Source organism: Seriola lalandi, unplaced genomic scaffold (genome assembly GCF_002814215.2).
Source record: "Seriola lalandi dorsalis isolate HSWRI2012SDOR001 ecotype SW California unplaced genomic scaffold, Sedor1 jcf7180002054568, whole genome shotgun sequence".
Taxonomy (NCBI): Eukaryota; Metazoa; Chordata; class Actinopteri; order Carangiformes; family Carangidae; genus Seriola; species Seriola lalandi.
In genome coordinates, this window is record NW_019525121.1 from 1,734,819 (window position 1) to 1,758,915 (window position 24,097).

The 24,097-nt window shown below is 41.9% G+C and overlaps 1 protein-coding gene across 2 annotated transcripts in view; it reads right to left on the bottom strand.

Moving 5' to 3' along the window:
- Nucleotides 1-23,567, bottom strand: part of erbb4b (erb-b2 receptor tyrosine kinase 4b) — a 316,365-nt gene extending 292,798 nt beyond the window's left edge. For both annotated transcript variants that reach the window (XM_087176745.1, XM_087176744.1), the window contains exon 1: nt 23,195-23,567. In XM_087176745.1, the coding sequence (XP_087032871.1) occupies nt 23,195-23,273 (79 nt within the window). In that variant the 5' untranslated portion in view covers nt 23,274-23,567. The remainder of the gene's footprint in view (nt 1-23,194) is intronic.
- Nucleotides 23,568-24,097: the final 530 nt, after the last annotated feature.

The following is a 24,097-nucleotide window of genomic DNA, read 5'->3' on the forward strand; positions in this document are numbered from 1 at the left end:
TCGAGAGTTAATTACCAGTGGCTTCTCAGCCTAATTGGCTGAAACTAAAGAATTTGCCATTTCTTATTCCCATGCTCACTCTCCCCTACCCAATCTCTCTCTTATTCTGTCTTTCTTTTTGTTTCTCTCTCTCCCCTTCTCTCTCTCTCTCTCTCTAGCACATTTTCCCTCTCCCGCTTTTCAACCTGTTTTCTTGTTTTCTCCCTTCTCCCTCCTCAGCATCGGCCTTCCAGCTTAGCTTCATGCCAGTCGAAAATCTGGCACTGATGCTTAATTTGAGCATCTGCTCCAGCTGGCAGTGGATAAGCAGATTTTTACATTGCTAATTCCAGCTATTTGGCTAGACTAATCACTACTGGATAAAGAAGAGAAACGGGTGCTGGGAGTTGCCCATCACTTAGAAACAAAAAAGAGATAGGGAAAGCTGGCATCTCATCTATTTCTAAATGGATGCAAATTAAATTCAAAAAGACAGGGATAACAAGTTAGAAGTAAGAATGAAAGTGGGCAACACTGCGAGGAAATATTAATAAAACAGAGAAGGCAAGGAGAGGAACCGGGGGATGCAGAAGTCTCTGATTTTCATGGGACAGGGCAAAAGTAGCCAAAAGCTATTTTGGACAGGTCGTGCACAAACAAATTCTCTCTAGTTCTAGATTATTTGACTCTTCTCTGGAAATGATCAGAGTTAATAAATTCATCCATCGCTTCAACCATATTCAAGGCTGACAGGCCTTGTGATCTGTGATATGACCCTCACACTCAGTCTAGTCTACTGAAATTAGACCTGCACCTGCCGGGTATCTTATGCTGAATAATTAATAATTTAAAAGCCTCAAAGTGTTTGAGACATGGGCTGAAAAACATACAGCACAGCCCTCAACATTACAAACACTGCCTTGGTACTTGCATGCTCAAAAGTCAGGCCTAGACATCCTTCGCTTTGGTCCCTCAAATACCAGAAATGTAAAGTCCTACATTTCCAATAATATTTAGTTAAGCAAAGTATGCAGCTTACTTTTGGCTGAATATTCATACTGTTGCAGAAACTAAGATAACAGCCGGTAACTGTTAAAATAGAAAATTGTGTTAAATTATTTGAGGAATTAAAAAACAAAAAGGCTTCTATGATTTGTCTGCTTTTCATTTTCCAATTTTGATGGTTAAACACTAAAAATTGTAAAAGAAAACAAAAAAACCAAACAAACAAGAAAAACAAAACTCAAATTCTTTACTTCAACTTATAGAGGGCCGTATTTTAGAAGATCATTTTTTATGACATATTGCTCTTTTTTTACAGAGTGAGAAAAGACGGTCAACAAAAGCCACAGGCTGATTTAACCAGTTACATGGTTACCTTACCAAAACAAGAATTGTAAGGTTTCCTCATGACAGCAGATGTTATACAGCCTGCTTCACAGGTGTAACTGGTTATTCCACGCATTTCAAGCAGGACTGATCGTTAGAAATGCTAGTCCTCTGGCAAACAGCTCAATCAGCTGACAGCAACTGACAGCTAGTAACATCTGTGACTCTCTTCGTTACATTTTAATTTAGCCCGCATGTCTTCCTCACTTCTGATCTAGTCTTATGGACAGAATAAAAGGTTGTTTTATTCACAACTATTCCCACTCCTCCACATCTCATGCTGTCATCTTAATACAGTATTTATTAGACTCTTCTGTAGGCCACGTGTATGTCCAATCCCAATATTCTGTGACAAAGGGAGGAAGTATTGTAGCTTTCCATTTACATAGACAGGCAAAATTTTCATTAAATAGGACAGGTGCTGGACAGGTAATGGAGCACGAAACAACAACAACAAAATGTAATCCTCTAATAGAATCTATTTAAAAACATCTAAATAGATTTAAAAACATCTTTAATGAAAGTAAATCAGAACCTGACTGAGCAACGTTCAGCAAAATGGAATTACTTTATAAATTGGAAATCAGTCAATTTGATGTCCTTCCATTTGCAGAACAGAGACATCCAAACAGAAAACACTGGGGGACTTAACAGCACTTTTGTATTGTATAAACACTGATCAGACCCTGGTGGTGGTGGCATGGACAAAATATGATTAGCTGTGCTTGTAGTTCAAAGGCCCAGCACATATTGTAGTTGCTCAGTGCAGGCATATCTGTACCTTCACAGCTGTGTTTTTAAAGATAACTGCCGTATTCAACGTGTTCTGCACAGAAATACCATTTATTCAGTGTAATGAGCAGATATTAAAGAGAAAATGAGAAAGCATGAAAACAGAGGGACGCAGTAGAAAAGAATGACAGAAAAATAATAATGATAAAAAGGTAGAATAAAGAGAGAGAAAAAAAAATAAAGACATTAAGCCCATGAAAGAGTTCTTTTCTTTCTTTCTTTTTCATAATAAAAAAAGGAATGTCATTAGCAACTTTCTTTCTGTCCTGAAAGTGTCAGACTCTCATCAGACTGTGCAAAGTCTAAATTATGGAACAATTCTATCCACACTCTTTTTTTATACTCCACAGCATACTCACTAGAAATGACTGTATATTAAGCAGGCTGACAATATTCACTCAGGTCCTTGATGTAGACACTAGCAGGTCCTGAAATATATTTTGGTAACAAAAGCAAGCGGACCCGCGCGCACTTGAAAAGGATGACCAGTGAAAGATCAGTCTGATCATATGAAAACCAACCTGATATCTTTCTACATGAATCCCGGTTGATGTGAAGATCACCTCTTTAAGGTCCTACTGTCAGGTGAATGAATGGATGTGCCACATTTAAATGTCTCTCCCTACTTTGTGACCAGACTGCAGTTTAGTTATGTTACATCAGAGCAGATATTTGACAGCCACACTCGAGGAAGATGAATGAGATTTGTCTTCTCTGACTAAAAGTCTTGCCAGCCCTCAGTAAGCATCCCCTCTTGCTATCCTTCCTCTCTGCTTCAAATGGTTTTCACTCCCTCAGTCCTTCCTGTTCCTCACTCGCTGTGAACAGTATCAGCAGAGTGGAGGGAGCGGGTGGGGGCGGCAGTGGTGGCATTTAGGAAACAGCTGCTTACCTCCCACTTTCCTCACCCTGCACTTATTACAGTGATTATCAGTACTGTCAGTCAGAGCACCCTCCGCACCCCTCAATCCCGCTGTCCCACCCTTCTGTGGCCCGGAGGGCTGTGCTGATAGACGGATCCAGCGTTTCCCCTGAGATGGAGGGAAACGGAGGGAGATGGTGGCAGGAAGAGGAAGCTTTTCAACACCTCACCGGGAAAGAGAAGCAGCAAGGGAGAAGGAGAGAGGCACGGTGAGAGCGGCTCTCTGCTGGTGTTCTTCTGGGGAATATATATGATGTGGATGAGGCCCACTGAGCTCTGGAAGGGAAAGGTGGTGATCCATGTTGTCACAGAGTGAGTTAAACAGCTAAAAGAGACTGCAGAGAGCGAGAAACTAGTCAGACACTGTTAGCAAACATTTCACGTCACACTTATTTTAAATGACACTGTCCCTCAGTGGTCATTGTTTGTTCATTTCAGTGGCTTGTCTTTTTTTTTTTTTTTATTAAAACATGCGGTGTTGTCTCAATACAGTTTTAACCATCCTCTGTTTCCCATCACTCAACTGCTCTTTAGTATGCATAACAGAAATTTCCCACATTGTGAATTCAGTTTAAGATCAAACGGGATCCGCTAAAGCTGTGCACATGGGTACGGATTTCATGAACCACAGTTTTCTTGCAACATTTAGAGAGAAAATAAAAATTAAACAGCTGCGCACAAGTGGAATTAACTCAGCAAAGGTCTCTGCAGAAATCTGCCCCCTTTTAACATTATTTATGATTGGGTGCTGGAAGTAGCCAAATACATACCAACATGCAAAATGTTTGCAATTCAAAAATAATAAAAAAAAAAAAAAATTGTAAAAATACTTTTTTAATGAGGAATGTGGGCAAGACAAGATATTTGCATGCTCTCTGTAAAGTGCAGACAAAACATGACATTAGGCCCAACTGTGCTGCCTGCAGAGTAAACCCTTCCATCTTTGTATGCACTACCTTATTAGGTTTAAAGCATACTCCTTCCACACTAAAAAGGAAAAAAGGATCTATGTCCTCTTTTAAAGCATATTCTTCAGTACATCATTAACCCATGTCACTGGACCAAAGACCAAGAACCAGTGACTGGGACTGCTAAAATAAAGGGCCATCCCAAAAGCTTTGATCTTCTGCTCTGCTTACGCCATTAATGTGGAGAGCCACACAAGGTGGCTCGCTGCCAGGAGTTTGTTAGATCTAGCTAACAAGGAAGGCTCAGGTAGTCCTAATACAATCTTTCCTGCTCTTATCTGTATTGAGTTCAAACAGTGTAGAATGAATGGAAAACAATCTGCGTATGACTTTGAGTGTGAGTTTGAAGAATACTTATAGGCTTGGGCTTTTCTACAGTCTGGGCCAAGACCGAGCTCGTACTACACTGCAGCAGATGAAAGTTAATTCCCCTTTTAATTAAGCTGAAATTGGATGAGAGCAGGCAGGGACTAGCTTTTGTTTTCCTTTGTGCCTGCAAACATTACGAGCTGTATATCTGAGTGCGTGCATGTGTGTGTGTGTGTATGTTTTGTATCGGTACCCATAGCTGTTAGTGCATCCATGCCTAGTTAGGTGTGTGAGTGCATTTCTTTGTCAGCGTGTGTGTTGGAGCTGCTTGTTCTCTCTCTCTCCTGACGGCCAATCAGCCTGCATGTGGCCCGGTGTAAGCACAGCGGTGCTCCGTTATTAGACTCCTTCTGCCGCTCTCTTTTTCATGGACATGTCCATGTGTTGTGATGCTAATGAGGCCCTGCTACCACAAACAGCCCCCTTAATTGTCCTCTTTGATCTATCGCTAATTCAGCTAATTAGGAGCCCAACTTTCAAAGTTAAACGTTTTGCTTCCACCTCCGAGTGTGTCCCTCCATGTGCGTGCGTGTGTTTATGAGTGTGTGTGTTTATGAGTGTGTGTGTGTGTGTGTGTGTGTGTGTGTGTGTGTGTGCGCGTGTGTGCACAAGGGAAAACAAAATGAAATGGCAAAAAGAGAAGGAAATTGTCATTGTTTTTTCCCCATTTGTCTCTCCCTGAACTTGGCCCAGGTTATGTGGGGTGAGTTTGCTTGCAGGGCACGCCAAAGAGAACGCATTCACCTGGCATGCACAATTCATTACACGAGCTGCATTGTCAGCAAACACACACACACACACACTACAGCACATCTGCAAACAGATACTGTATCATGCTCCAAACAGATGTAAAGGCATAAAGTCTTTTTCTGCACAGATCACCACATATGCCTCAGTCTGCACAAACACATCTGTACATGCACAAACAGATTAACGTACTGTATGAGCAAGTTCAGCTCAGACACATGAGCAAACATTCACTGACACAATCAGAAGGACACATCTGGCAACGCATCTTCTCTGCCCTCCAATTTGTTGGCTCTGCTGCCTCCCGCATTGCACAACACCCTCTCTGCAAACCATCCAAAATGAGCACAATTACACCACGATAAAATCAGATAAAAAGGCATTTAGCTTTAGTTAAAAGGTTCTCAGGATACTCAGTGTAATCCTCTGAGAAGCCAAGGAGAATCAACTGTTTCTTTTTTCTTTTTTTTTTAATGTTTCTTCTAATATTTTTAGCACTCTAACAGGTGTGGATTTGCGTATGCTTAAAGGTTCAGAGAGCATCCCCACAGGATTTCACACCAATTTTAAAATAATTTTGATTAAAGAGGCCCGGGAGGTGCGCTGTGCAGAAATTTCTGGCATAACCACAAATAGCTCCTCTATTTGTCTGGTGAAGTTGCTTTCACGGCTCCTTTTAAAACCCTAAAGAGGGATCCAGCTACCCTTAGAATTTTTCTTAACCTTGTAGACTACAAGCATGCATATCTGTAAGCATGCATGCACTAACATAAAAAGTGCATATATGGACACACACATACAGATCAGATATACATGCTTGAAGCTGCCCTCTGTGGCCTGTGCCAGTTCTGGTCAGCAGTGTCGTCCCTGCTCCATATGTATGAGAGAAGAGAGAACTGAACATGTCACTGGTGCAACCTGCCCCAGAAACAACCAACACATATCCATCTCACCGACAAGAGTCCATACACTCATGAAGAGGGCGACTGGATACTGTGAAAAACCATCTTCAGCTTTATTGTGAGTTTATTATTATCATTATTTATTTTAAAATGCGTCATGGGCTGAAAATGTGATGTGTTATTTTAGAAACACAATATTCATGCACATTTATGTGACAAAACTCATTTAGATGAAGACTCAAATGAGGACACTACAGTGGCATTTAAACCGCATTTAGCAGCAGCCAAATGAAGTGGTTCATGTTCAATTAAAAGACACTGAATCCTAAAGAAAACAAGTGGCCCTAAACTACATTCAGAGTCACAAAGGGACTTGGCTTTATTGGTTTGGTGGTGAGTAATCAATATTAATCACTGGCAAAAAAAAAAAGAAACAAGAAGTGGGCTTAAGGCCTCTCACTACCTACTATAAACAGCCCATAGTCACTTCTCGTTACTATCAAACTGAATTGCGATTAGCTAAAGGCACCAGATAGAGCAAGATGAGCAATTAATAGTGTTGTCAGCCCACTGAGAGAATTCTGGCTGCAGTTCATCAGCACATCGATTGTTAGTTACACTAGAAAGGATCTTTTTTTTCTTCTTTGAAACAACAAGCATCAATCTCTTAATAAATAAATTATATGAAACAGACTGTGCTGACTTTGCAGTGGTTACATTTTAAGCTATCCAAACCAAGGAAATCCCCCAAAAAAAAAAAAAAAAAAAAAAAAAAAAAAAAAAAAAAAAAAAAAAAAAAAAAAAAAAGGGTGAAAGAAACGGATTGATTTAATTCATTTGTTATGCTTCTCAACAACATACACACACACAACTGGAAAAAAGAAATCTACAAATAAACTCCTCTGGGAGACTGAGGCAAAAGTCAGGCTCTGAGAAAAGAAGAAGACAGACAGAAAATGTGGTGGGGGCTGCTGGTGGGTTTGCAGGGAGTTGAATACTAATAACGTGGAGAGAAGAGGAGGCAGGAGCCTGACACAGCACAGCCAGGGGATCCCACGCCAATCGGAGCATGGCCTTTTAGCCGAACTCTCTGTCAGAGATGCCAGTTTGATGGACGGTTCCGGCCGAAGTGACATTTCTCCACGGAAGGAAAGAGGGGACAAAAGTGTGAGACATCACAGGTTGTTAAAGAGAAAGAGGGTAAAAGGCACAGAAAAGCATCCATAAGCATAAAGGGGTGAGGGTCAGAGGGTTATTTCTGACTCAACTTTGTGTTATTTGTGTTATATTTCCTCGTCTTTGGAGCGCTGTAATTTTGCTGAAAATTTGACTCCTAGATTTTGTGTAAAGCTCATTGTGTTTGAGTGCTTGTAAATAAATGCATGTACGCTGTTTTTTTTTTTTTTACATATATATAAATGCTCTTAAATGTTAATTTACATTTTAACATCAGATCTGAGAGTGTAACATTTAAATTACATCAATAAAAAGTGCAAAAGTGAGTCTGTGTTGTGTGCAATGGATGAGTTTAAAATATAGTGAAGAGTGATGCAGTGCTCAGTTCAACATGTTTCATTACTGACTGCACAAAAAGAAGGTATTTGGTTAGGATTAAAATTTAATAAGCTTTCATCCATTGCTATTACAGCCTGTTTTTTGTGGTTTTCTGGCATTGGAGCTGAATTTACCTCATCTCACCTGCAAGGGTGTTAAGCAAACAAGAGAGGAGATCAGAGGTGAGGGGAGGGGAAGGGAGAGCTTGTTTATTGGCTCGAAGCTCATTAGCATCACACCCATTAGCGTCCTGCCAGCTTCGCTGCCCCTCTCCATCACTCAATCCTTTGAGACGGACTGGCTGTCAGTGTGGAGGCGGCCAACATGCCCCACAGAACAAACACACCCACTGCCAATTTTTGCTCAGTCTTTATTTATCCATTTGCTGCCTGTCTGTGTCTCAAGTATAAAGGACAGGTAAACAGATGGACAAGAGAAATATTGTGGCAAGACATACTATGCCATGGCATGAATAGCAAACATCTTTCGCTTGAATCTTGGATCTGGATTTCATTTACATGAAGACTTTCAAATGACTTGTTGACCTGTTCGTGTTGGAAAACTAAATTCTCCATCTAAAATGAAGCAGTGTTTCATTTTAAGACTGGGATTATTTTCATTATCATGTCAGATTTGGGAGCTAAAGCAGTGAGAGTGACAAAGCAGTGGAGGTGGAGTCCTTTCTGAAACATATTAGAACAGAAGAAGGTACTCATTTTAAGAATTTTGAGGAAATTACACAAACAGTCTCTGATGACACTTCCGGATACTTTGCTATTATTACTTTACCTTTCAGCAAAATGGATTTTTGGCCACAATAATGTGGGTAGATAGTATTTTTTCCTTCTATCCACTCTAAACCAGATTTGCCAGAAAATAAATCTTTTCATGCTGTCATATAAGTGTGATGTGATTTTCTTTTTCTTTTTCTTTTTTGTCATGTGATTATGAGGATCATGACTCTCTGGTCCACTCTGTTCTTCACACTGACCCTATAACCAGCCTATAAAATCACCCACTATTATTTTTGGCTTTTTTATTGTGGATGGCAAACTTTCTGTGTGGAGTGTTTATGCTACTGGCAGACTCTGGAGCTCTCCCTACAGCTCGTAACTCAAAAGCAATGATTGACTGAAGGAAATGCTGACTCGAGGGGCTATGACTTCAGCTCTCCTCTCATCCCCTTTTTATTCATCGCATCCCTTAAATAAAACCTCTTGTGTGTTGATCCAGGCTTCGTCACTTAATCCTTTTCATCACGCTCTCCACCCCCCTGCCCCCCCCTTCTGTCATTTCTTCCCCTCTCCATTCCTTTTCGATCTTCTGATAGATGGTTTGAGAAAACTGTCTCTAATCTCTCCGTCTCTTCCGACGCTCATTTTCCTCTCCATCTTGTATTCCTTCGTCAGTTTGTGTTATTTACAGTTCATTATCTGTAATGACCAACCTCAGGATGAACTTCGTCCCGGCTCTTTCCCACCTTCCCTCTCTCGCTCCAATGTCTGACCTATGAACTTTTTTTTTTTTTTTTTTAAACCAATGTCTCCCTCTCTCTCCTACTGATGGCATGTTTGAACAGGCCTAACGACTGTTTTGTCAGGTTGCTTGTTCCAATTACGGCAAGTCAGTTAGGGAAATGCTGGGGCAGATGGTAGAAGGGGAGAGGATGAGAAATGATAATAGATTCTGTGGACCTTCCTCTTCTGGCAGCCAACATGCGTGTAGTGTACACGTCTGTGGTTTGCATGTGTGGGCATTTACAGAGGATATAGAGGGTGTGTGAACAAAGCTCACCGTGTTATACGTTTTTGTGTGACTGATGGCTTACAAAGCTCATGTGCATTTGACTCCACACAATGGAAAACACTGTTGCCAGTAGTATTAAAATCAACACACACACACACACACACACACACACCGAACACACACACACACACATACACACACGCACACACGCACACACACACGCGTTTCTGAGTGTTAACAGCAGAGTTGTGATTTCCACAGCAGAAGGAGATGGCAGGGGAATAAAGGTAAGAAACAGGCACTGGCATGGAAGAGTGAGATCTGTGCTCTCAGCCTCCTGTTTTCTTCCAAGAGGAAGACTTTTTTTTTTTTTTTTTCCCAAAAAGGGCGGACAGTCTACCTTACACCAGATGGCTACAAAGAAGCAGCAGACCAATTCCAATTCACATTACAGATTTGCTGAATAAGGGGAGATATGTGCCGCATGAGGACAGCTATAGACCATTCAGGAGTTTTGAGAATTTCAAAATCAGTTCTACAACTGCAAGCTAGACAGAGTTCAATGTCTGGTGAAACAGGTCGGACAAGTACCTGGACTGTTTATATTTTTAGTGCGAGCAATAGTAAAAACAGAGAGGAGTTAACGCTTTAGTTATATACTCCGATAGTTATTTGAATGATGCAATTAAAAAGTTGAACTCCTCTGCTACACACATTCTTGCACAACCTGTCTCACTTTAACTTCATGTCTCTTTATTGTGTTTGAGTAGTAGTGTAAGTGAGCATGTGTGTGTGTGTGTGGGGTCTTGGTTAGCATAAGGCAGAAAGTCAGGCTAGCCTGTCAGGCCCCTGAGGGCCCTCTGTGTTTGAGTCTCCATTAGGCTGATGAGGTTTGGCAGCTGAAGTTGCTGGAGTTAGTGTGGAGCTTCAAACCTCCTCGTGGCTAGGCCTAATTAAACCTAGACCTCAGCCCTAATTTAAAGATAATTAGCTGCGGGGGTTAGCTACCACCACCATCGGCTCATATGAGTGTCGTGTAATATGTGTAGTAATGCGTGTTAAATGGTAGTTTTTCAGTGACAGACCAGTTGAATGAAATGCGCATAACAAATGCAACTTAAAGGATGTTTTTACCCAAAGTAGTTTGCAGTACTGTGGGTTTTCACACAGCAAAACCCAGATGGAAACTGAACCAAACTGAGCAAGAAAAAGCACAATTTTTATGCTCCTGAGCTACAAGACCAAAGCTCCCTGAAAAATGCTGGATCATTACACCATGGTGGAGTTTATAAAACTCCCCTACAACATGAATTTGTAAATAACAAATATCTGTTTTATTCATCTTGATCATTCAAGAAATGCTTGGATACATATAAGTGTGTCAACAATCGACAACTTCAAGTAAAGCAAACTAGAGTTCATGCATTTGTGATATACAAATAAACCAACTCCCCTGGTTTGTAGGTGTTGCGCGATAAACAGTCTGACCCTTGGGAACAGCCCTATGTTTTCCCATTAAGCTATACTGACAGCTTGACATTTCCCACGGTAGAGGGCTCTGATTCAGGTATGTTTTATTCATCCTATTGACTTCACATTGCTGCCAAGTCAGACAGAGAGCAAAAGCCCGAAGTATGGTAGGCGGTGGTGAGAGCGAGAGCAGAAGATACCTGTTGTTGTTGTGTTTACTGCTCAGATGGCCAGACACGGCTCCGAGACAGCTGGGTGACACATACACAATATGCTCATCACCGTGCAGACAGAGAGATTGGGAGATATTGCCAGCACTGAGAGGATGAATCTGCCTGTTTGCTGGGAGGACTTGAGGCAGGCAGGTACGGTGCAGAGGGGGAATTGCTGAATCATGCCTTAAGAAACATAGTACATCCACACTAGCTAAATTTGAAAAGGCGTCCTCTTCTTTCCATTTTGGCCTTCTGTCCACAAAAAAAAAAAAAAAAAAAAAAAATTTTCCTCATTCAAAAACTGAGCTGTCCTCAACGGACTGCAGAGTAAGTGAAGCTTAAAACACCAGCTTTGTATATTGGTGTGAGGAAGGGGAAGATTGAGCTTTTGGAAAATGGTGTAGTAAGTTTGGCAAGACACTGTCAGGACCTGTGGTTAAAGGAGTGAAGGATACTGAAGCCTCAACTTGGCAATGTGTGCCACACTCCCTAAGTGTGTGAGTATATGACAGACAAGAGAGTGAGAAATTTTTCAATAGTTCAGCCATTGTACTGTGGTAGGAGATTTTTGCAAAACAACAAAATCCACAATTAGCTGCATGGGAATAATAGAAAAAGGCAAAGTAGCAAGTATAAGGCAGCTAAAAAAGTTGTACAGATTGTTGTTCAAGAGTAAAAATAAAGACAGCTCAGCAATATTCTTCATCTTTCCATTAATTTGTCCACCAGCTTGTTACTTTAAATGCTGGTATTTTGCGTCACCTAATTTGGATATGAGATGATTTTAGTAATTTGTCTAAAGTCTATCTGTAGTGGTGAGTGAGACTTTTTCCCCTGCACCACAATTATTACATGAAAGAATGTTGCATGGATTCTGAACTTTCAGATCTATTTTGCCTGAGTCTGACTTGGAAAGGACCCATCCCTGTCCAGACAATGTTCATGAGACAAGTGCTTCCCTCATTTCCAGGCGAGTCACGTGGAGCTGTGAGCCAGGAGCCACGGCGGGAGCCTCCTCCAGGACAAAGCACTTAGAGCAGGAAGACACTGAGGGCCTTGTTCCCCCTTTGCCTGGCTCCATGTCAAGTGGGTGTTTGCTTACTGGGAGGACCAGGACCCCCCTTGGAGGGGGACGCAGCGCACCACTCAATTAAACGTGGAGACACACATACACTGAACTCACTGTAGGTACATTTATGATCAGACATCTATGTCCGTATCAAACATGACTACACATCGGTAGCTACAGCTCAGTTTCATATGTCACTGTTTGGGATGCGCTCTGAGAGGCAGAGCTCTAATATCCTACGTTTTGAAACTATTTGAAATCGTTGTCATAAATAACGGTGAGCACAGTCAATTTGCTCCCATTCCATCCATAAAAAATGTCTCCTGGAACATAGAGGAAAGGCTACAGGGTGATGCAATGGAAAACTGCGAACAGGTGCACCGTTTGAGGAAAAAGTTTACTCACCCCTGCAACCCTGGCAAGGTATGATGGTCAACAGTGTCGACTGTTCCCACCTTCCTTTCTTTGTCTTTTACTTTCCCTGTCTGCCTCTCTCCGGCGTCTGACTAAATCTCACCAGTGTCCTTGCTCACGCCCTCGGGTGATCCGGGCCATGTCAAATCTGAATCCATCAATCACTCAGCGCCAGCCGTGGGGAGTGAAAGAGGGTGGGGTGGGAAGGCAGAAATGGAGGGATGAGTGCAGGGAAGACAGGAGGGGCAGTTAGGGTGAAGTATAGCCACCAGTCAATCCTATCTCACCTTATTTCTCTCCTCTGCCAACCTCCCCTCTCCCTCTACAGCCGCAAGAAACTCCAACTCTTACAGAGTTTGGAGTCAGCTGTCAGGTCACAAGAGGGACTCTTAACTTATTCTAATGAAGAGGTTCAGGGAGCTAAACACATGTTTGAGGAGAGGAGAGGAGAGGAGAGGAAAGGAGAGGATAGACAAAAAGGAGATGAAAGCATCAAGAGAAAAGACAAGGGGAGCAGAGAGGAGGGGGAAAGTGAACATGAGAACAGGAGGGAAGAAAAAGAAGAGCACAAGAAGGGAGATGAGAGAAGAAAAGAGGACAAGGAGGAGGAAACAAGATAAGCCATGAGAACAGAAGTGAAAAGAAAGAGGTGAGAAGAAGCTATGGGTGAGCCTGTCAGCAGATCTGTGTGTGTCTGTGTGTGCGTGTGTGTGCGTGTGTGTCCTGTGCAGAATGAAGTGTCCCTGTCAGAGCCCCAGCTCCCCCTCTAGGCCGCTGCTGATTAATTGTCCGTCCAGCTCCTGTGATAGTGACCACTTTAACCAAGGCTCCCAAGACACTCACCCATGTCCCATCCCCGCCAAAAGACACCTCTCCTCCTGTGTACTCGGCTGCCTGGCTGCCCTTCTCCGTCTAAAATTAGGAGAGCCTCTCTTTTTTTCGCCCCTCACCCCCATTCCTTCTTTTCTGTCTCACTCTGGCTGCTACAAATAATCTTATATCAGCACCCCATTCACCTTGCCAACGGGGGATAATGTCTCTCTGTGGGAGTGAGGTTTTGGAACAAAGGCAGGGGGGCTGAAAACAGCATGATATACAGTGCACCCCCCTGTGTGTTTACACGTACACTAGTGACTGGCTGAGATAAAGCACCCTTGTCTCAGGTAAACAGTCTAGCACACAGCGGGGCAAAATGGCAGGGTTGACTTTGGACCTGGGTTGCACTTACTCAGCTCCTTTCACATTTGATACACACTCCCATCCTGCCCACACATCCCATCACACACACACACACACACACACACACACACACACGTTAGGCTTGCTGTACTGTATGTCTAGTGTGACGACAAAAAACGACACATTCCATTATGATCAACTTATAGTGATGTTACCAAAGAGAAGAATTTCCAGGATCATATTTTTTTGCAGTATTTTTCAAATTTCACTGATTTACATAAATTCAAACCAAAAAAAAAAAAATCTGCTTTTCTACACTGAACAATAACTGCCATACTCAGCATTGTCTCTTTCCTCTCCGTTCGCTCTCCGCCAAGCTGCAGAGCCAGAGCATCCAGCCGGATGGCTGTATAGCCAGCCCCCAAAAGCAGCCAAGGTCAATTGCCTTTCCTGCTCCTCTCATCCTGTGCTTTATGTACCTTCACATCCAGGCAAAGAGAGCTGCGCTATTTCTGCTCTGCTGCAAGGTGACTGCTGCTTCACACCAGCGACAGCCACACTACTCCAGGCTAGAAAGAGTACCAAACATTTCCTTTAAGGCACCCTTATTTTGAAAGTAAATCTATATTTACAGAAAAACTAAAATGTTACTTTTCATAAAAGAGGCTCTTATCTGTCATGACTTTGATCTGCTAGCAGATATTAAATTCATTAAAAGAGCCACACAAAAGAATAAATTCTGAAGCTAGAGTCGAATGTATCTTTGGCTGATGTTAAAGGGGCCTAAATGATCATAATGTGGGCTTTGAAAGAGCTGTTGATCAGTACTAATGACTCAATGATTACACCACCAAGTGCTGAGATTCCTGTATTTTCTGGCTCATGCTCTATCTCTCTCTCTTTCTCTCTCTCTCTTAGAACAAAAATCAATATTCCAATACAAGAGTCCCCAAAACAAGTTTTTTTTTTAACTCAACTGATATTTCAGTGTTAACACAGTGACCCAGTAGTCGGTCAAAATATTTAAAGCAAAAATAATAAGATGACTTCCTTCATAAATACTCAAAGTACAACCATACAACAAAGATGATTATAATTGTTATGTTCGTTTTTCATGTTTGTTGTGAATTGATGTGACCCTACGGAGAGGCGAGGCTGAGAAATGCATATCCGTGGTGACAAATCGGAAATTAAAACTGATCATTATTTTTACCGTTCACAAGGTTTTTCTTCTCATTTTCTTCTCCTCAGCCTGTTTGACTCTCTCTCTCTCTGGTTCTTTTTTTCAGCGCAGCCCTGATGAATAATAACTATTTGACTAATATTCAGACAGAAAATTACTTATTATATGCTCATGCTCCTCAGCCATCATTTATACTGTGCTTGTTGTGTTCAGTTTTACATTTCTCTCATGGTATTCAGTAGCGATTTTGTGATTTAATATTAATCTTGATTGTATTTGCAGTAAGATTCTCCATGATATAGCCTTTCATTTACTGCATTTTTTTCCCCTGACATTTGTATAGTAATCTGCTAACGTTGTACCATAGCATTATTAATATTATTTTTTGTGGAAGTGATAGCATGTTTGGTGCAGCCATTTTTCATCCTCGCATAGATAAACTGTCTCCCACTAAAGTCTGAATATCTCCCCTCTCTCTCCCTCTCTTGCTCCCAGATGTCTCCTTACAGCTGCCATGACTGACTGCAAACTCATTTATTACAGGTCACAAACGCCAAGTGCTTCATTTAAAAGGACGCCACAGCCCCCGACCCCCCCCCCCCCTCTCTCCTGTAACACAAGTGAAAAATCGACCTGCAAGAACAGCATACAGGGCACACCGCTCCATTAGCACTAAACGGAAGCCAACAGTGCCCAAAAGATGGGAAGAGGACTTTGAGCAGTGGGGGCAACACAGAAAGACAGAGGGGATAGTTTTTGACATATTTCATTCTGCTTGAGCTATCATGATAACTGTGTGTACAGCAATATCACACACAGTGAACAGTTCCTTTCAGATGCAAGTCAATAAATACAGTAAATTATTAAAATCATGTTGGGTTCTTGGCATGAAAAGACTGAGAACTCTTGCTCCAAGTGTACTGACTGACTGACCAATTGAGTAATTAAGAAAATATATTATATATTAATTATTATTTTTTAAATGACTTTAAACCATATCACATCCTAGGGCTGTTTCGTATTTATTCACGCACACAAATCACAGAAATCAAGATTTTGCGTGAAGCCTGTGTTCCGCCGGCCATATCCGATATCACTCAAAGCCCGTCTGTAATTACATTGTAAATGCAGATTAGCTATGAATATTTTAGAAGGGGATTACTAAAAGAGGAAAGAGACAGAGAGGGAGAGAGTCGAGAGAAATCAGCCCTTTAACACACACCCACATGCATAACTGCATGAAAAGCTCGTTTGAAGGTAGAGCTAGTCTTTCATGCCCAAGTTGTCAGCCTATTATCATCCTTTCATATGTTCGCCACCATTATTAGCTGTGAGCAGGAATAGAAAAAAAAGAAAAAAAAAAAAAACACAAAAAAGTGAGAATAAAACACATCACTCCAATATGTCAGGCTGTTGCTTCAGAGAGAGAAAAAGCATGGCAGACCAACTCTTATCATCGGACTCTAATTCAAAAACATGGTGGTAATGAGTGTGTCTTAACAAAGATTAGCCATAATTTCCATTGTCATTTTAATGCTCCCGCATTATGTGGAGGCTTACAAAGCCACAGATGAAGGCAGAGGGTGGGCGGAGGAAGAGGAACAAGCAGACACTGAAGCAGAAAGAGAGTCTCTGGAGCATGGTTAGTCTGTCAGTCACCCTCTACCCCCTCTACCCCCCCCACCCCCCCACCCCCCCCACCATGCAGCCATACACACAAATGCTGAGAAACAATCACCACACACACACACACACACACACACACACATACAGCGTATGCGCATGTTTGCCAGACCCTTTGTCACCACATTTTGAAACCCTCAAAATGTGGTTGTCAAAAGGCTTGGCGCCTGACAGCCTCCTGCAGCCCTCCAGGAGGATGCGGAGGACAGACGGGCTTATTGTGAGAAGAGTAGCAGCAACAACAAAGAGGATCAAAAGTCTCACAAAGTGACAGACATACATGATGCGTTCAGGCTCCCGACAACTACATTGTTGGGTGAACACAGGAGTGAGGCTTACAAGGACCGGGATGTCACACATTTGCCTTATACTTCAGAGTGATGGCCCAGGGTGAAGGCAGTATATGTGCGTGGGTATGTGTGTGAGTGTGTGGGAGTGAGTCTCGTGGGAGTGTGTGCGCCAATGTGTGAGGCACACTGGCACCAGTCTGCGCTGCAGGACATTATGTGAAGCCTACTTAAAAAAAAAACAAAACAATGTGCAACATTTCAGAAGGATATTATGGCGACATCACAGCAATACTTTATATGCTTAGAATAATAAATGTAAAAATGTTGATGCAATTGTTTGTTCAGTGTCTTGCAAAAAAAAAACTGCTCTATTTTCTGTAACATTACTGTAACATTACTGTGTGGTCTGTGGGGTAAAACATGCTGTTTTTCAAAAGAATTGTGCAAATTGTTTCATTTTGAATACTTATAAACCACGTGATTGTTTGAGTTTTCCTGAGTAACGGTTAAAGTAAGGTTTGATCACTTGACTGAGTTGGAGTTCCGCCATTTTTTTACTGTTTATACAAATAGCCTTCACCTTTGTTCAAGTAACTTATTTACTGCGATAGTGGACTTAAACCTTTCAGCAACAGCGATGCAGAGAGAATAAGTCAAAGCTGGGATTTTTGACTGACATTTGTCTGCACTGTGCATGACACCGCATCATTCGTCCTCTTTTCTTGAGTGTTGTTTGTGTCGCTTCCATTACAGCTCTCTCAAAAAGGCTGAGTGTTACTAGAAACCCTGAGAATTTTATTGTTTTTCATGCTGCAAGCTCTTCTTGGTGGCCCTGAATACACATTTGCCAACCTAATTAAATCGCAGTGAATTGATTTCCTCACGACTGGAACTCAGTCCCCAATCTGTCTTAACTAGCTGTGGTATATTGTCAAAGATATCAAGCAGGACACACGCACAGTTTCTATGTGTGTCTGTTACACTACCTTGTTAATGAAGGACTTTGGTTGCTGTGTATTCACCACTCAGGGCCTTTGCTGCACAGAGCTATCAGTATTTCTATTTGCGTGGCTCTCTCTGGCTCCCCTCTCTTTCATTCTCACACACAAAGCTCACTCAATATACCGATAGCAAAAAAGAGAAACCATAAAAAGCGGAAGAACATAGAGGCAGTGAAAAACGGCAACAAGCATTCCATTTTCAAAACACCTTATCAAATCTGCAGTCGTCTAATTGCTTGTAAACCAAGCTTCAAACATAGAATTTGCATTTTAAACACACGTGTGATAAACAGCTGGCCACATTAAGCATGAACAGACATTGGTGACACTCCAAACCAATTATGACATCCTTCACAAGAAGGACGTTTAATAGCTGAGCTGACAATGATGCATGGCAAAACACATGCACATGTATGCATGGCGCATCCATAACTGCAGGTGATAAATGAGGGTCCTGTGCTTGTAAAAGGTCACAAAGGATATGATCCAATCACATCTGTTGGCTGCAGACAGTCCGACTAGTTATGAGCCCATCAACACGTCAGAACTGGGAAACAGTGTCTGCAACTGTGTCTCCACAATGGAATAGTTATATTAATGTCCTCCTGTCAGACGTTACAAAGAAATCTGCGGTAATCAAATACATTTTTGAAGAATATGATAGAATATAAAAGTTATAAGTCCCTGTGGTAGTAATTAAAAGGATATTACGGTAACATCACAGCAGTTTAAAAACAAAAAAACGCCATTAGGAACAATAAAGTCATAGACTCACTCTTGAGTCGGCTGCTGCACACACCTTCAGCCCCTGTTGGAACATTGGAGTGATTTTTCATTAGGGATTCTTGGGTGGCATTATGAGTGCTACACATGTATTATTGATGCCAGCGGTCCAAAGGCAGTTTGTTTTTTGTGTTTTTGTGGAGAGATTTATCGAAAACTTAATGGTTTCCACTCTTCTGCAATGAAACCACAGTGTGAATTACACAAACAGAAGGCTTTTTATTCTTTATGTGACTGCAGGGTGAAATCCCCAGGAGAGGAAAACATAATAAAAATGGTTTGAACGTCTTTTCTGCAGCAAATGTTTTTTTTTCTTTTTTTTTTGGTAGTCACTAACATATGGGAAATAGGATGCTGTTATTATGTCTTTTAGTTTTTATCATTGTCATACAAAGGAAAGCTCAACAACAACTCACCAGAAAGGGGAAAACACTAGTGTGGTCTTCTAGATGGAATAATTCACATTAAATGAATAATCATATTTCCTCTTCCAGCTGCCACTGATCATCTTTTTCAGCTCATCTTGGCTACTTGTAAAAGAAAGACAGGATAATTTGATGTTAAATTATATTAGTTTAACAGATGTTGCTACGCGGAAGATCAATGGCCCTAAGTTGCTCACCCAGACTGAGTCGAGGAGACGAGAGTACAGAGGTTCACATTCCTTTTTCCCTACAAATGGAAGTGCATCACCACCTAATCAAAGACAGCCATTCTTCTAATAAAAACCCTGGTGGCGGTGGAGGGTCAAAGCTCCTTTAACAGGCGACAGCAGGGAAAGATATGACTGTAAGAGGGCTTTGTGGCAAAGCAGAGCTGTGTGGGCCACCAAATGTGACACCATTCTTTCCCATTGCTCCAGAATGGGAGAAGAAGAAAAAAAAACACAACGATGAATAGTGTACAAGAAGTGTCAGTCTACTGTCTGGTGAGAGAAAAAGGAAAGAAATAATAAATCCTCATGCCTGCTTTTTTTCCTAGCTGAGTCTCTCTCTGTGTCTCATTTGACCCCTTGTAAACATTTTGATATACTATGAACTCACATATCAGCTACACACCGGATGCGCACTGTCAGTTTCAATCCAGTAAACAGAGGGTTCTACTATAAAATCATGGATGTACTAGAGGGTATAACCACTAAACTACCCTTCAACTGTTCTGAGTCAAAGCTGAATTAGGAAAGAAGAAACTGCTTAGAGCTGTAGAACAGGGTCCGAGTTTATTATCTACTTTGCAGTTATTAAACTAATTGAAAAAGCACCCACTCCACATATACATACACACACACACACACACACACACTATATATATACACATACATACATACATACATACATACATACATACATACACACACACAGCTGCATTTGGAAGAGATAATTTGACTCTTGCGCACAAAATATGAATATTCATAAAGATTGATAGAGTTTTGGAACATGGCCATACGTTTCAGGATCGACAGCTGGATGCATTTCCCACCTCTGTCCTCCAGCTCCAGCCTACAGCTGCAGTCAGATCAAGAGCAGAGTGCAGTGCAGGGATGCTATGGCACACTCAGCATCTTGCTGACATGTTCCCTGCTGTTTTATGAAAACCTATTAACTCCAGTCTTATCAGGTAATATTTGTGTTTAACCGGTATTACAGGTTCTGTATGTGGGCTGGGAAAATTACAGAATTTAAGAGATTTTTCAGCAATAAACAAAAAAAAAAACATGACAACATGGCGGTGTAGAGAAGGTTCTAATTTCCACAGTTGCTGAAAAGGTGTCATCTTAGAGAAATGTCAAACCAACATAAATGGTATCAAATCTTACATGAATTTAGCCGCTTTATCACGGAGCATTACCTTTTTAATGGCTTATAAGGGGTGATGCAAGCTCCTATCAAAGCACCTTATATGAAAAAACAAAACAAAAAACAAGTGCGCGTGTGAGCGAGCACGCGCTGGTTCGCATACGTATTCACACGCAAACAAACACTCTGTGCCAATTCCCACTCACTGACAGAACTTAATCCGCGTTTACGCAGATTCACATACTGATATTTATATAATCCGCTCTTGTGTGTGTGTGTGTGTGTGTGTGTGTGTGTGTGTGTGTGTGTGTGTGTGTGTGTGTGTGTGTCTTTTGTGTTCCTTTAACTTCCAACATTCTACATGACTCAGAGCTCTCCCTGGGATGGTAGCAGCCTGCGTATGAGAGAGACAATCACCACTGTCACCTTCATGCTGGATTCCCTCTTTTCCGAGGAATACATCAGACAGGTTATTGAAACACAGGCACGTGAAGTGGTCCTGAAGGGAATCGTAGTTTTTATATTCTATTTGTTCTGGGAGGATGGAAATGTGTTTGATTTCATTTCCTGAAATCAGCTGTAAAACATGCCCTTGAGAGTTCGTATGAATATCAATATGCTGATGTTTAGGTTTAAAATCCAAATTTACTGAAACAAGTGAAAAAAAAAAGGATAAAAAAAAAAAGATTGAGAGACAATTTTTCCTAACTGGTGACCAGATCCAAAACCTAAATGGTCTTGAATGTACCGCCTTTTCCTTCGCACTAAAGGCGAGTCAGTTTCTCCAGCTTTCCTTTAAAAGCTGAAACAGAATAAACAATAAAAAGCACTAGAAATAGTTCATTTGAATGCGTTTTCATCATTGTAACACAGGGCTACGACACGCTTCCCACACACTGTCTCTTTTAAACCGCATCCAGCCTTTTAATTCAATAACTCTCTGCTCCTTGTAGACGCGGATCTTATTAAGCATAGGTTACAGTGGAGGGCCTGTACGTTAACCTGTGCGCATTCACTAGTTATGAGATTAAATTTAAGGGCATATAGTGCAAAAATAATGTTTTTTTTTCTCTCTTTAAAAACAAGCTGTGCTCATGGAACTTGAAGCTTGTTTGAAAAAAAGTCTCACTTCTTTTAAGCAGCAAGATCAACAAAGGAAAACGAGACAGAAGTGTCTGCTCGTTAAAAAATCGCAAGAGAAAAAAATGTGTGGCATGATTTGACAGAGAATGGAGAGGCTACAAGAGGAATTATCTCACATCCACTGCAGATTTTCAACACTGGCTTTAAGTATAAAATAAAACGACTTTTAAGACTCAATATTGTTGTGTGTTTGGGCAAATTTTCATTTGTGTAGTTGATTTGCGTTATTTAGCGTTTAATCCAATTTCCCCAAATCAGTCACATCAACACTGGCTCTGAATAGGAAGTGAAATAGTTTCACAGAGCGGGTGGAAGGAGCGTCGCTAAAGGCAGTGAAGCGTCTGTGTGCGTTATGGACATGTACAGTCATATGACTGCATATGCATGCGAGGATGATGATGATAGTAGTGTTTTGCTTTTGTATATTCGGTGAATAGTCATTTTTTACAACCTCTCACACACACACAAACACACACACACACACACACACACACACATACGATCACTTGGCGACTATGAGTCCCTGTGCGTAAAGAGCGCCGCTGCGCTGCACAAACGGTACTGCCGCTGCCAGTGTGAGTCATGTGCGCTACACCGCTCATTGTCAAAGTGTGGTCAGCACGAACCCTGAGGGGACTCGCTTTAAAATGAGGAATAATGTAATTTCACGGTAATCCGCTTTGCTTTTATCCCGATTACAGAACGCGTATGGATGAATGTTCACCACTTATCACCCTTTGCACAGGTGCGGGAGTTACACAGATCAGCACTACAACAACCCGCAACAACGAAAGTGTTTCCAAACGAGTCCCCACAGAACTTTCAACTTTAAGTGCTCCGGTCAAATTGGTGTCCTTGAAATGGCAACGCTCTGTATGCGTAGTGCTGTTAAACACAACCCGTTGTCCTATTTCAAATAAACCGAAAAAAAAGAAGAGGCAGGGGTTACACTGCAGCTTATTATCCATACTGGCATTGTTTTTTAGAGATAAAGTAGTCTGCAGAGGAGGAAAAAACACGGTCAATGAGGAACTTTTGAAACAGAGTCTCGCAGAAGACAGCCTGTGTATCCACAGGAGGGGAAACAAGAGCACAGTAGTCTGTTATAAAGCGAGGCTGTTACTCCTCTCTGTTTGTCCACACTGAGTCTAAAGGACACGTGTGATGGACATTAAATGCTCTCCTTTCTCTCCAAATTCAACAGTGCCGCTTTGTGCACGAAGGAGACAGAGCAAGTCCCTCGCTTGGATTCATTCAGCTCGACAAAACAGATATGTACCGCTACAACCTGCAATCTGCTCAGACTGTCACCTGTGTTTCATTACCACAGTGCTCCCTGTACGTCACCCCCCTCTTTTCACTGTAACTGTTTAAATGCGTTTCTCCAATAGTGTAATTCAAGGTTGACAGTGAAAATCACAGCAGAAGGCGCAGGTTGGATCCGTCAAAACCCTCCTGACACACGCGTAAAAAGAGCAGCGTTCATGGAAAAGTATGCTCGATGGATAGTTGTGCCACTGCGCTCAGGGCGCACCGACCAGCTCCACAGAAAGCCCACAGAGCTGCGCACCGGGGCAGCAGGCGGATGGCGTTCACTCACCTGATTGTGAGGAGCTCGACCCAAACAGGAGGCAAGTCAGGAGAAAGCCGAAGCAACACGGGGCGGTCGTTGGTTTCATTGTTGTGCTTGGCAATTATCTCCTTTAAATTCACATGTCCAGCGGCGTATCCTTCCTTGAAACAGCCAGAAAGGTTGAAGCGTTCGCGTTTGAAGCCTCTTCAGCCTGGGAGTTTGGAGACTTTAGTCGCTTTTGACTAAGTTTACAGTTTGTTCGACTGCTCTCCGCCTCGCCTCGCGGTGCCTGCAGGCTGAATTTGTGACTGACGCAAAAGCAGAAATAGTCGAATATTAGTTTCCAACGCGCGCACGGTAAAGCTTGTCTAAACAGTATAAAGCAGTACTCATGCCATTACTCCCCGAGTTGGATACAGTATGCAGCTGTAGACTCGTATTCTTCAGACACACCTCCGAGCCCTTTAACTCCTCCTACACACACTGTGATTGGAACAGGTGCCCGACCATCACCCTAAATCCCGCCGGCCCCAACTCCACACGCTCTACCATTGGCTGACATAAGATGCCAAAACCCCTTGAATTTGTGCGTCGGCCCCGTTGCACCTGTCACGCTGAACACGGTAGAGATGAATGCTGCGAGAAGGATAGAGAGGTGTAATTGGTAAAATGGAGCTGAATGCCACTTACAGGTGGCTTTCCCATGCGCCTTTGAAGATCTCATCCAGATTTCGATATTCCAGATTTCATTTGATGTAGATAGATACAGGCCCTACTCTCATATTGGAAGTACGCACTGAGCTGGCAACACTGTACTTTGAGAATGCAGTGACGCTCAGAACTAGAGTAGATTTCATTTTTATCAAATTTATAGTGACTTAATCTTTCTCTAAATATTTATTCCTTTTATCTGAAGTTGCTTTATTTTTT